Consider the following 13,140-nt stretch of genomic DNA (forward strand, 5'->3'; position numbering starts at 1 on the left):
GTAGAGTACAGAACGATTTCTTTTACATGGCATTTTCAAGCTGAAGTATCTGTCAAAAGAAAATCTCTCTTAGATAATCATAATAAGTATTTCAGCAGAAAAAAAGATATAGTGGAAATCCAGCAGTGGAAGAATAGATGTCCTACTTAAAAGTAATGGCTTCAGTGGGAAGAAAAGAAAAAAACAATAGCATTCAGATTGTAAAAGAAGTATGGTAAACTTATGATCTGTCCTAGCATCTCCATATATATATTTTAAGTGAAGAGCTTGTATAATCATTTGTCTACCACCCCTTCCTCCTCAGAGGTGACCATACCCATAGGAAAAAGAGGGTATAGCTTATAGTTTACCTGGGCCTTGGTAATGATTAGTTGCTGTAATTACATAGTTTCATCATCAGTATCCTTTGTAACTGACAGCTGTTTCAGTTTATATTCGAGTGCAGACTGATATATGGGTGACCTGAGATTAGGAGAAAACAAAAGTGACTTGAACTGTTCCATCCCTGACCAGCACTCTGCACTCATCAGCTGCAGAGACAGCTAAAGGAGAAATGTTCTTTTGCATTCAGGGAACAATAACTGGTTCCCTTCCTCCTTTACTATGTCTCTCATCTTTGTTCCTTTTCCTATACTCAGAATACTGTACATTTTAGAAATGATATACTGTATTTCCTTGCCTACCGCGTGCCCCCAAATAAGATGCACAGCTGGTTTTTGAAAAAGGGAATGAAGAAAACAAGATCTTTCCTTAAAAATACCAATACTTAAAAATGTTCACAGGGAAAATGCAGGCAGCTGCAGCGGGAAGGGGAGCAAAAATCTGTGGCTGCTCTATTAACTCCCTTGCTGCAGGAGGCTGCAGGCGCTACTGGATGAGCCAAATTGCGTGGCCCCTCTGCTCAAGCTGTAGCCAGGGCCTGATCCTAGTCAGCAGCACCTACAGAGTCATGTGAGGATCCACTCAACCTGAGAAGAGAGGCCAGACAGTTTGGCTGCAGCAGGATTAGGCCCTCAATTGATTCCACAAGTGATGCTGGCTGCCCACCTGGCTTGAGAAGAGGGGCTGGGCAGTTTGACTCAAACAGCAGCATCAGTCGAAGGCCTAATCTTGCTGGAGATGTACCTAGCCCCTGTACTTGAGCTGGGTAGGCCCTCATCTGATTTGGCAGGGCCCACCCAGCATGAGAAGAGGGTTTAGGCAGTTCAGCTTCAGCAGGATCAAGCCCCTTGCTCCCTGGATATACTTGTTTAAGATACACATCCAAATTCCATAGGAAAAATGGTGTATGTTGGATTTGAGTAAATATGGTAGTGTAGGTCTGTTAGAACTCTGCTGTAATTCAGGGACTGAATTCAAAGAGGATGGTTTTGTATTGCATCTTTCCTGCAGCAGCTACCCTCTTGCCCATCAGATGGGAGCCACTTATAGGAGACAGCAGGTAGACAAGTCCAGAGGTTCAATTTAACTGGAGCTAGAGCCTCACTTGTGGAAGCTGCAGTCAGTATGTGCTGATTAGGCATTTTTATAGATGCCTTCAGCAACACTTCCTGTTCAGCTAGTATCTCCCATTTTTTGCACGGTGTCAATCTCCCCAGAGCAATTTGAAGCTATTCTCACAAACTCCTTAGTAGTAAACTTTCCACAGACACCTGTATCTCAACTCTGCAGCAGTGCAAGGGTATCTTTATATAAATAAATGAAGCATATACCTAAACCATTTAAAAAAAATCAATATATTTCATGATATGACAGGTTTAATTCTGCCCTTACCTAAGCAGCCCTGTCGACATTGGGATTCAAAGGGGTCAGAATTATGACAGAACTTCACCCAAGAACTTATGCAATGGATTACTTTTGTTTTTAGGGGGAATATAGATTTTGATACCCATATGCCACTTTTTTTTTTCCTTTAGCATTTCCAATCTGGGCATGTTTGGCATCAGTGGCTTCATTGCTGTCATAAACCCGCCTCAGGCCTGCATTTTAGCTGTGGGACGAGCACGGCCTGAACTCAAGATTGTTGAGGATGAAGAAGGGAATGAGAAACTTCAGCAGCATCAGCTCATGACAATGACACTGTCAAGTGATGGTCGGGTAGTAGATGATGAACTGGCTTCAAAGTTCCTGAAGACCTTGAAAGCAAACATGGAGAATCCAATGCGACTTGCCTTGTGTTAAAATGAATAATGAATCAGTTTCTGCATTGGCAAAATATGGAACAAAGTTACAAAAAAAAAAAATTACAGTCCATTAGGAAATAAATAGTTAATGTGAGATGGACAAATAAAATATTTAATTTATTTGAATTAACTTGAAAGACTCTTCAAAACCATCTTTTTGACCATTTCCAGCTCTCAAGTTTTATACAAAAGCTGAAATACTTTAAAGAAATAATGTTAACATATTAAAGTTCTTTAAAAGTTTAATATCAACTGCACAAGATATTTAACTGTACAGGTTACTGTTTAGTCATAGAAAATAGTTTGGAACTGTTATAGGGAGGTTAGTGTGAGAATATTGTGTGAAATGTAAGGGGGAATGTGACAGTGCTTGTTTAAGGATTTGCTGTCCTTTCACAGTGAGAAAATAAAAAGCATCACTGAGTGAAATGTCCCTATAAATTCTAATCAGCATTAAGTTGGCCAAACTATCCATTTCAGCAGTATGTTTTAGCTTCTTAATATGCAAAGAAATCTATAGTTAAAAGCTGCTGTCAGAGTTGGATTGTGTCAACTTCAAGTTCTCAGAGATTTTGTTGAAGATCTTAACAAAATTCTGAGACAAAATAAGTTGCTTTGGTCTGTTGACATGGTGAAATAGAAGTTACTTTTGGTTTGGTGGAATAGAAGTTACTTTTGGTTTGTTTTACATTACAGAATTTACACTTCTTCCATTGTCCTCTGAGCTTTCCCTGATCGGGCTGGAAAGAAATGCTGCTGGGTAAAGACCAAATCACATGAAGAATATAAATATTGATATTCAAAATAAAATAATAAATAGTGACACCACAGCTAGATTTGAAAATATGCATACTTGTATATTAAATAAAAACATGTTTGAATTGTGCATGTGTATGTGTTCTACACCATTTTAAGATTTCTATTTGTCTCCTCCATCTCTTGTGAGGTACTAGCAAACATGCTGCTTACCAGAAATAAAATCCTGACCTCATTGAAGTCACTTGAAGCATTGTTGTTAACTTCAAAGTTGCCAGGATTTCAGTCCATATATTTTTATTAATTGAAAGCCTTGTCTGTAATAAATTGTGAAGACAATACTGTAATGATTTATTAAGTAAAAAGGAATTGTGGGATTCATTAAATAATTTAGAAGTTGCCCCATGTCAAAAAGCTTGCTTCAGTGTCACAGATTCTAATAATGCTTTTTCAACTGTTTCATGGCATATTAACTGCTGGGTAACTTAAAATCAAAATGTTTTGCAAACTGAGTATCTTGTTTAAAAATTACTTTTATCTCTCTCACATGGAGGTACCAATCTCTTGGTAAAGCTGCTTTTTGACTGAAGGGAATAAATGTTTAATTACGAAACGTATTTCATAATTAGATGAATATTAAGTTATGTTAGAAGATAAGGTCAATAGCCATATATTTGCATTAGCATAACGACAACTCGATGGCAGTGATTTTCAACCAGTTAGATTCAAAGCACCCCTCGGAAAATGCCTGGTCTTAGATTTGACTGGTTTTTTTATTACAAAAAAATAATATAGCATTTCTTCTGTTGCAAAGAGCTCAGAGACACCATAGTAGGTCAGAATATTTTTAACGGTATTGATTCCTAATTGAATTCTCTAGGTTTATCTTGTGAATCCTGTTTTACATGCCTAAGAGTCTAACATTGTGTGGCACCCCACAGTTCCTATGAAAGGATCTCAAGGCACCCCTGGGTGTCGCATCACCCTGATTGAGTATCACTGCTCTATAGTGTTAGTTTACTGTACATGGGACAACAAGTGGCATTACCAGCATTTCCAATTAAATAATTCTATTGAAGCAATCTCATGGCAGCATAAGCCATCAGTGTACTATTCAATTCCTGGATTACTTGGTTACCATTAGAGCCTCAGTATTTTGTTTTCTGTAGTTCACCACTTTCTCTTGTTCTTTTAAAATACACACTACTTAAGAATGCGTTTCCCACTGAGTTTTTTTAATAATTAAAAAGCGAGTATAAGATTAAAACTGAAGCCGTTATTAAGACCAGAACATTGACTTAAAATAGCTTATTTAATTAATGTGCCTGAGTAGTCTAACAGCAGAAATTCAGGAACCCTCTGAATAGTAGAGTGTAGTTATAATTGCTTAAGTATTGTTTATTATGCATTTCCATGTCAATTAGCTGATTTTCAGCTGATATTTTCAAAGTTACATGCCTAATGCCAGATTTTGATTTTTTTTTTAGACCCAAGCATAAATTTGTCTGTCTTTTTTCTTTTTCTTTTTTTTATAAGAAGGTGATGCTACTTGTGTGCTCAGAGTATGTGTACACATGCACTCTAGCCTTAGTTGTGATGTAATGGGATAAGTTCTAATTTCTGAATCTAGTCTGTCCAGCAAAACTCCCCATGTAACCTTAAGTTCTGATATGCTAGTCATTTTCTGGTGTAAAAGTATTCCTTAGAATTGTTGTGCACTCTCCAACAGTTTTATATGCCGCTGCACTGGTAGCCACAGCTCAGTGATGGGAAAAGTGATTCCTATATATAATTTTTATACAGTATCTGTAGTTTGCAAATTGCTTTGGGTGCCACTGGAAGGTGCTATTGTATATAAATACAGAATCATCAGAACGTGAATGTATTTATCCATGAGATTTTGGTGAACTGTGCTGCTCTTATAGCTTTGCAAATGCCATTTAAGTTCACGTAAGACCTAAATACTACTGCTTGGGCATGTCTACATGATACGTTTACTATGCAGTTGACTAACTGCTCGGTAAATGTCTTGGCGTCTGTATGTGTGCCCGTAATAGGGCACATGAAACTAATTTACTCCGCAGCAAGACAGTACTTGTATTTAAGTACTACTCAGCTATGGAGTTTTTTCATGCGCAGCAGCACATGTGTAGATCCTGATCTGGCTGCCTGGGGCATGAGGGTGCTCCAGTGTGGGTGCTGCCTGCTGGTTAGCCCTGTACTGGAGCACCCTCATGCCTCAGCCAGATGTCTCAGCACATTGAACCCAATTGAAGAAGCTCTGGGCTGGCAGGCTGGCCATCAGGGCCCTCTGCCAGCTGGGGCTGCTGCAACCCTGTTCAATGTGCTGCAGTCCAGGTGCACTTATAAACTGCATGCCTGGGAGCTTTCTGGGAGCAATAAATGGTGGAGCAATAAGCTGCACAGTTTACTACTGTGCATTAATGGCATGTGTAGATTGCACCCCTTCAGAGCATATTGAATGCTTATTTATGAGCATCTTAACATTAAGCCCTATGTTTAAAATATAGGAGGTGTGATACGTTTGCCAGTGAGCAACCGAAAATGTTTTGTAGTGTCAACCTAATATTACAGAATAACCACAGCATTCAACAGCACAAATTGCTTCAAGTGAAATGAGATGGCAGAACTGTTACTAGCCCAGATAAAAATAAACAGCAGATATTGCAGGCTGAAAAACATGGATTTAAAAAGAAAAGACCTTATGCATAAGATGTTTCAGAAACCTTTAACAGTTAACAAACATAAACCAGATTTACTTTAAATAAAAAACCTCAAATATCAAATGTCTCATGCTTTGTTCTTTGTGCATTTTCTAATGTCAGTAACTTTTGGCATGTTTGAGCAAGAGGCTTATGAAGATGGGATCTAATTTCTTAGGAAGAGTCAGAAAGTTGATAAAGATTTATAAAATATACACTGTCATTAACTGCTGGGAATAAACTTCTTTGAAACAGATATGCTTGAATATGTTGGTTTTTATACAACTGCCCCTTGAAAAGAGAAATTTTGAGAAAAGAATAAAAACAAAGGGTGCGTGTTTTGTTTGAAATGGAATCAGTGATTGACAGCATATATCCTTCATATATTAATTAATTTCTAATTACATCAGGAATGTCCAACTTGCTTCACAGATCCCTCAAGTGGCACGGGCAGCCTCTATGTGTGGCGCATGGCAGATTAGGGAGGGGACAGGCAGTACAGTGGCAGGTGGGGCAGGAAACAGCAAGGCAGCAAATTGGGGAGGGAGCACAGAAAGGGATCAGAGTACAATATACTGGGCAGGCCAAGAAGACTTGGAGAAGTTATGGGACTACTTTGTGACATGCCTGCCAGCAATGTTGGCTCTGGCTGAACTACATTATCATTGAATGTGAAATGTTATTTCCCTGAAATCTGTTCTATAGAATGAATTGTTGGAAATGTAATCTTTGAAATAGCTCACTGCAAAGTAAGTGGGCTCATGCTGCCTTTAATTTGATCTTTTTGTCCTGTATATTGATTTATTCCTATATACGTAGTATATTGGGCTTTGTTAGTTCTCACTCATGAAGAGCCCTGTTAAACACTACAGAAATTACAGGTTAGTGGCTGTGCCAGATAACATGCTTAACCAATACTGCTTCAAACAAAAATATTGGCTTTATGAACAGAGTCATAGAGCAGTAGGGCTGAAAGGGACCTCCACAGGTCATCTAGTCCAATCCCCTCCCTGAGGCAGGATCAGCCCTATCCAAACCATCCCATACATTAAATACTAGGAACAATGTTGCACTGGTCCGTTTCTATGTTCTGATGCTCAGATCTCCATCCCAGTTGTGCAGGGCACACGCACATGTCCCTAATTTGGATGTGTGCCTGCACTTCTGACCGTTATTCATGGGAGTATTACCAAGGCGGTTGACAGTGTATTGCCCTAGAAACTCTGTGGCCCCAAAGACTGCGGTCACAATGCCACTGACATAGAAACAGCCATTTCTTCCATGAGGGATTACAGCATAATGCATGTAGTGGTGCTGCTGCAGCACAGGGAATGTAGATGCAGTTCATGCAGAATGCCCAGAGCCTGCACAAAGGGAGAGAGTATGTGAACTCACTTCAAGAGCTATTACTCCAGAGGTGCAGTTGAAGCTAAGCTGGCTTTTAAGTGGAAGCTTTTTCTGAGGGCAATAAAATGCAACTTTTACAAAGAAACCAACCTCGCTTCAAGTTTCCCATGCCATATCCCATGTCAAGATGAACTGTTTCAAGGAAGTTTGGGAAAGTCAGAAAATAAGTGGATTTGGAAGCGATTAGAAAGTTGCAGGGGAATTACAAGAGTGTAGCAAAGCTCAGAAGACAGGCAAGAAAGGGGTTAACAAAGGGATATTTAAGGTATGGATTTGAACTGAAAAGGCAATTCTGGTAGGGACCCAGAGGAGAAGAATGCTCTTGTCCCCTAATTCACAGGGAACAAGCAGACTACTACTTTCAAAGTAAGGTCTTTTGCTCCCCTGTGCTTGCTTTTTTCCTTCCTGAATAGGATAGTAAGCAATGAATTGACTACATGCAAGTCACAATGATATGCTAGGCATTTGTTGGGGCTGGCATGAACAGACTATCAAGAAATGTCAACTTGCAGTTTCAAAAGATACACCAGCAAGATCCCTGCAAATACTCACAAAGCTACTTCATTATCCTTTAAATCCTCAGAACTCTTTTGCTGTTATGCCTACAAGATGATTGACCGTAGCTTAGCTACTCTTACACTGATACCACTGTTTATCACAATGACCCAATACAGTCACATATATGAGAATAAATGGGGGGGAGAACAAGGAAACACCTGTTTATCTTATTTTTCCGGTAAGCTCTATGAGACGGATCATATTTGATTCTGCGATTGTACACAATCTATAACAGTGAATAGCACTTCTGAATACTAGAAGTGCACAAACACTAAAAAAGTGATACAGCACCCAAACCATCATCCAGTTAGTAGGCATTTAGTCAATTTGCACCGCTCTTGCTTTTGTCTGATGGGAAGAGATGTCTCTCTCAACCCATTTTACCTATTTATACAGAACCTCCTGGTTTTTTTTTCTCTTTTAAAAATTTTTTTTTGCGGGGTGGGGTGGGAGGAGAAGGGAGAGGGAGAGATGACTTTTTTCCAGCCCTGTTTTAGGTTTGTTTGTCTTTTAAGTTGCTCAGTTGCCATATTTGTTTAATTTTCTGAAATAGCTGTAGGGGGAAATGGATTTTGATAGTGTTACCTCTGCCCAAAACATTCGAACAACACTTAAACTGGATATATTATTTTCCTGTCACTGCTGTTTGGCTGAGGCACAGATGCGAATACAGGAAGACTGGCTCATATAATACTATGTAGCCCTATTTTTGCAACTTCAAGGGTTAGAAACAAGGCTTGATTTCAAAAGTACTAAACCTCTGAAACTCTAGTGAAGTCACTAGGAGCAACAGTTTGTTCAGAGGTTTCTAAGAAACCTTGCACACTGTAAAACTCACGTTACATTTTTCCTCTCATCAGGGAAAGTCTTCTAAGTGGCACAAAAGATTTGATGTTCTAAGCCCTGCTCCACAAGCACTTCACAAACACCTGGATTAAACTTCACAAAACTTCAACCAACCTTAAGGACCTGAGAGGGTACGTTTTCTAACTACATGAACATAAAGAGCTGAACTCTCAAAAGTGCAAGAGAGCTACTGATGAGATGTAGGTAGCAAGATGCAAGGTTCCTTTTTATCAATAGCAAGTATTTGCACATTAAGTATATGGAAGTTACCTTTTCAGGACAAATGACCAGATCCTCAAAAGTGTTTAAGGACTGTATTACTATTGGCTTCAGGAGTTATACCCCTTTGTACCATCAAGACCCTGTGCCAAACTTGACTTTTGCCCAAGTTCACAAAGCAAACCTAGCAAAACAAAAAACAGAACATAAGCCCCCCTTCCAACCCCAGCTTTTGCTTTAAACCAACTTTCCTTTCCAGTGGGGTCATCCAAACATGTTGTTGTGTATATTGTACTCTAAAAAATAATAATTGCAATGTACGGTACAGGGACAAAATATGTGATATTTTAATGAGTTAGTGATAGCTGCATAACTCTGAAACAGTGGAGGAGGACTGCACTGATATGGGTCTAAATGTGCACTTTACAATGCAATAAAGAAAGTAAATGTGCTCTTAATGGGACCACCTGTATAATGTAGAGCCCTACACTGGTAAGTTGTTGTCTGAAACTGGCTTGTGTTAACATGGACACAAAATCATGGTTTGGCTGCCTGATGACTGTACAATGAATAGATTTAGTTTTAGGTCAGGTGTCTCCATCACAAAAACCACCAGTAAAAATGAATGATCTTTGGTAAGGAGCTGTATGTGAGGGTGAGAAGGCAGTTACCAGGGAAAGCATCTGTGGAAAACTTGCACTGCTGATACTTTTGCTGTACTCATGAATAAGGGACTTTGCTGTCCATAGCTGATGAGATGATCTATTATCTTTCAAAAGCACTAAATTCACTCACCTTCTAAATGTGTGGAGAGTTCCAAGTGTGGGACTAATAACTTTGCACCTGGAGGCATAGATTCAGAATTGTATTGTGGAAAACGTGGCAGCAAAGATACTTGTAGGCTGAAATGGCTGAGACGTCTTCCGCTACTCACTTTATAACTGTGTGGAATAGAAGCCACATTAGTGACAGCCCTCTTTTCAGGATAATAAGCAAACCATGTTTATGGCATTCCCAAGATGTATGGACTAGCAAAGTTTTAGTGTGCACTCCTTTGACTTCCTATGATTTATGTCAATTCTATTTACTTTTTCCACTCGGTACTTTTGATGCACATGGGCAAAAATAATCCATACTATACCTATACTATCATGGGCTCTACATAAACTTGTTACCACATAGGAAAAAAATCTGGGAGTCATTGTGGACAGTTTGCTGAAAACATCAGCTTGGTGCTCAGCAGCCACCCAAAGGGAAAAAAAATGTTAGGAATTAAGGGAATTGTAAACAAAGCAGAAAGTAGCAACATTATGCCCCTTCCTTTGTGCATCTGCACCTTGAATACTGTGCCCAGTTTTGGTCCCTGCACCTCAAAAAGGATATGGAAGAAATAGAGAGGGTATACAGAAGAATAATAAGGCCGATTAGTCATGTGAAGAGGCTTCCATGCAGGGAAAGGCTAAAGAGGCTAGGCCTATTCAGCTAAGAAAAGCAATGCTTGAGTGGCGACATGAGTGGAGAAGAGAGAGTAAATAGAGGATTATTATTTGCCATCTCACAATACAAGAAGTAGGAGTCATAACATGAAACTAGTAGATAGTAAGTTTAAAACTAAAAAAAAGAAGTTTTTCAAGCAACATGCATTTAAAGCGGGGAACTCACTTGGAGTTGTGGAAGCTGAAAAGTTAGCCAGATTCAAAAAGGGATTGGGCAGATTCTTGGAGGAAAGGTAGGGGTACAGCTCCTGAATCAGAACTTCTTAGACCTTAAATGCTGGAGGCTGCAAGTGAGAGAGGAACAGTGGAGAGAACCCTGGTCATACTCTGTTCAATCTCCCTTTTAGCATCCTTTCTCTGCCACTGTGACACACAGTATCCTAGGCAATGAACCTGGGGTTTGATGCAGTAAATGGATTCTTACATTCTTATGTCCTGAATTATTCTAGGCTGTTACAGATTTTATTTTTTTCTGAAGGTCTGCTGGAAGTATTATGCATTATTTCCTTAGAAAGTACCTCACTGCTATGTACACTGAGGGAGTACTCTGTATGTGTACACAGAAGCCCTCCTTAGTTAAGTTGCCAACTCTGTACAGCCCATACAGCTGTGTGTGCTTGAAAAGAATGCTGGAGATTGATACTGAAATGCACAAGATACACTATCTGCTTTTTGTGTTCAGTCAGGCTAGTAGTCCCTTTCTTCAAGTCACAAAGCTGTTTGTTGTAGTTGAGTGCTGGAACACCAAAAAGCATTCTTGGAAGTACGTAACAATGTTGGTGTGACTGTTTGCATACCAATACCCAAGATGTTTTTCTGTCCCACACAGCTGGATGATAGTTACATAGATTTGAATGTCAAATTAAGTATGGCATCCAAAGTTACTGCGAAATAGGTGTATAAGAATAATAACTATTATTATTGTAATTATTATAAGTAGCAGCAATATGTTATCAATATTATATTGGAGCTCAGGCTGCATAAGGAAATTGAACTGAGCTCGGATCTTGCAAGCAGTAGATTGGAGAGCATTCTCTTACTAACCAAGGGACCAAGCTACCTAAAATGTTATCCTCTATCTAGTCATTTGTTCATTGCTTGGCATCTAAGATCCTGTTTTTACAGTCTAGAAGCCCACGCCACAAGGTTAATAAGCAACTTGCGGCAGAATTTATTCTTACGATGAATTTCTAGACATCCAGGTAACTTCTATCCCGGGGAAGATCCTAGAAAAGTTTATTAAGGAGGCCATCCTTGGGGGACTGGCCCAGGCTAACATTCTAAGGGACAGCCAGCACGGGTTTGTTGCGGGTAGGTCTTGTTTGACCAATCTCATTTCCTTCTATGACCAGGTGACCTATCACCTGGACAAGGGAGAAGAGATTGATGTCATATATCTTGACTTCAAAAAAGCTTTTGATCTGGTATCCCATGATCACCTCTTGGCCAAACTGCCCAGTTGTGGCCTTGGCTCCACCACGATCCGCTGGCTGGGAAACTGGCTCCGTGGTCGGACCCAGAGGGTTGTAATTGATGGCAGTCACTCATCATGGTGCTCTGTGACCAGTGGGGTCCCTCAAGGCTCTGTCCTTGGACCCATACTGTTCAACATCTTCATTAATGATGTGGACATTGGAGTCAGGAGTGGACTGGCCAAGTTCGCTAATGACACCAAACTTTGGGGCAAAGCATCCATGCCAGAAGATAGGCGGGTGATCCAGGCTGACCTGGACAAGCTCAGCAAATGGGCAGACGAGAACCTGATGGTGTTTAACATCGAAAAATGCAAGGTTTTCCACCTTGGGAGGAAAAACCTGCAGCTTCCTTATAGGCTCGGTAGTGCTACATTGGATAGCACTACAGAAGAAAGAGACTTGGGGGTCATCATTGACCACAAGACGAACATGAGCCTCCAATGCGATGCTGCGGCTAGTAAAGCAACCAAAACGCTGGCTTGCATCCATAGATGCTTCTCGAGCAAATCCCGAGACGTCATTCTCCCCTTGTACTCGGCCTTGGTGAGGCCGCAGCTGGAGTACTGCGTCCAGTTTTGGGCTCCACAATTCAAAAAGGATGTGGAGAAGCTTGAGAGAGTCCAGAGGAGAGCCACGCGCATGATCAGAGGTCAGGAAAACAGATCTTACAATGACAGGCTGAGAGCCACGGGACTCTTTAGCCTGGAAAAGCGCAGGCTCAGGGGTGATCTGATGGCCACCTATAAGTTTATCAGGGGTGACCACCAGGATCTGGGGGAACGTCTGTTCACCAGAGCGCCCCAAGGGATGACGAGGTCGAACGGTCACAAACTCCTGCAAGACCGTTTCAGGCTGGACATAAGGAAGAACTTCTTTACTGTCCGAGCCCCCAAGGTCTGGAACGGTCTGCCAGCGGAGGTGGTTCAAGCACCTACACTGAACACCTTCAAGAGTAAATTGGATGCTTATCTTGCTGGGATCCTATGACCCCAGCTGACTTTCTGCCCTTTGGGCAGGGGGCTGGACTCGATGATCTCCCGAGGTCCCTTCCAGCCCTAATGCCTATGAAATCTATGAAATCTATGGTGTTGGCCTCTCAAAGGGCTAATATTTCAACACATGCATTGGGCCACTTCCATGCTGTGAAAAGCTGTTCTTTCTACCCATAAATGTTCTGCTTTTCATATTTTGATTTATATTGTTCCAAGGTGCTAAAAAGCTTTTTCAAACTGTTTCTAAACTGTAAAATTCCACTAAGCTACTCATTTTGAAGATATTGCAAGACAATAAAATACAGCTAACTGTATTTGTACACTAGGCTGTATGTGTCTACTCTTTGTAAGCTTCTCTGGTCAGGGTGATCCTTTGCACCTTGCAGGTGCAAAAAACCAACAACCCTATTGAATGGATTTCTGCACATTTAGAAGTTACCATTAACCAGTAAAACAGTCACATATACTCAGTATCTTAACTAAAG

At 40.4% G+C, this 13,140-nt stretch overlaps 1 protein-coding gene across 1 annotated transcript in view; it reads left to right on the forward strand.

The window, feature by feature from the left end:
- The window catches only part of PDHX (pyruvate dehydrogenase complex component X), a 104,976-nt gene extending 101,907 nt beyond the window's left edge, over positions 1–3,069 (forward strand). The window contains exon 11 of the mRNA XM_090032930.1: positions 1,917–3,069. Coding sequence (XP_089889056.1) covers positions 1,917–2,181 — 265 coding nt within the window. The 3' untranslated portion in view covers positions 2,182–3,069. The remainder of the gene's footprint in view (positions 1–1,916) is intronic.
- Positions 3,070–13,140: the final 10,071 nt, after the last annotated feature.

This window comes from Crocodylus siamensis, chromosome 2 (assembly GCF_052110815.1).
Source record: "Crocodylus siamensis isolate JL-2025a chromosome 2, ASM5211081v1, whole genome shotgun sequence".
NCBI lineage: Eukaryota > Metazoa > Chordata > Crocodylia > Crocodylidae > Crocodylus > Crocodylus siamensis.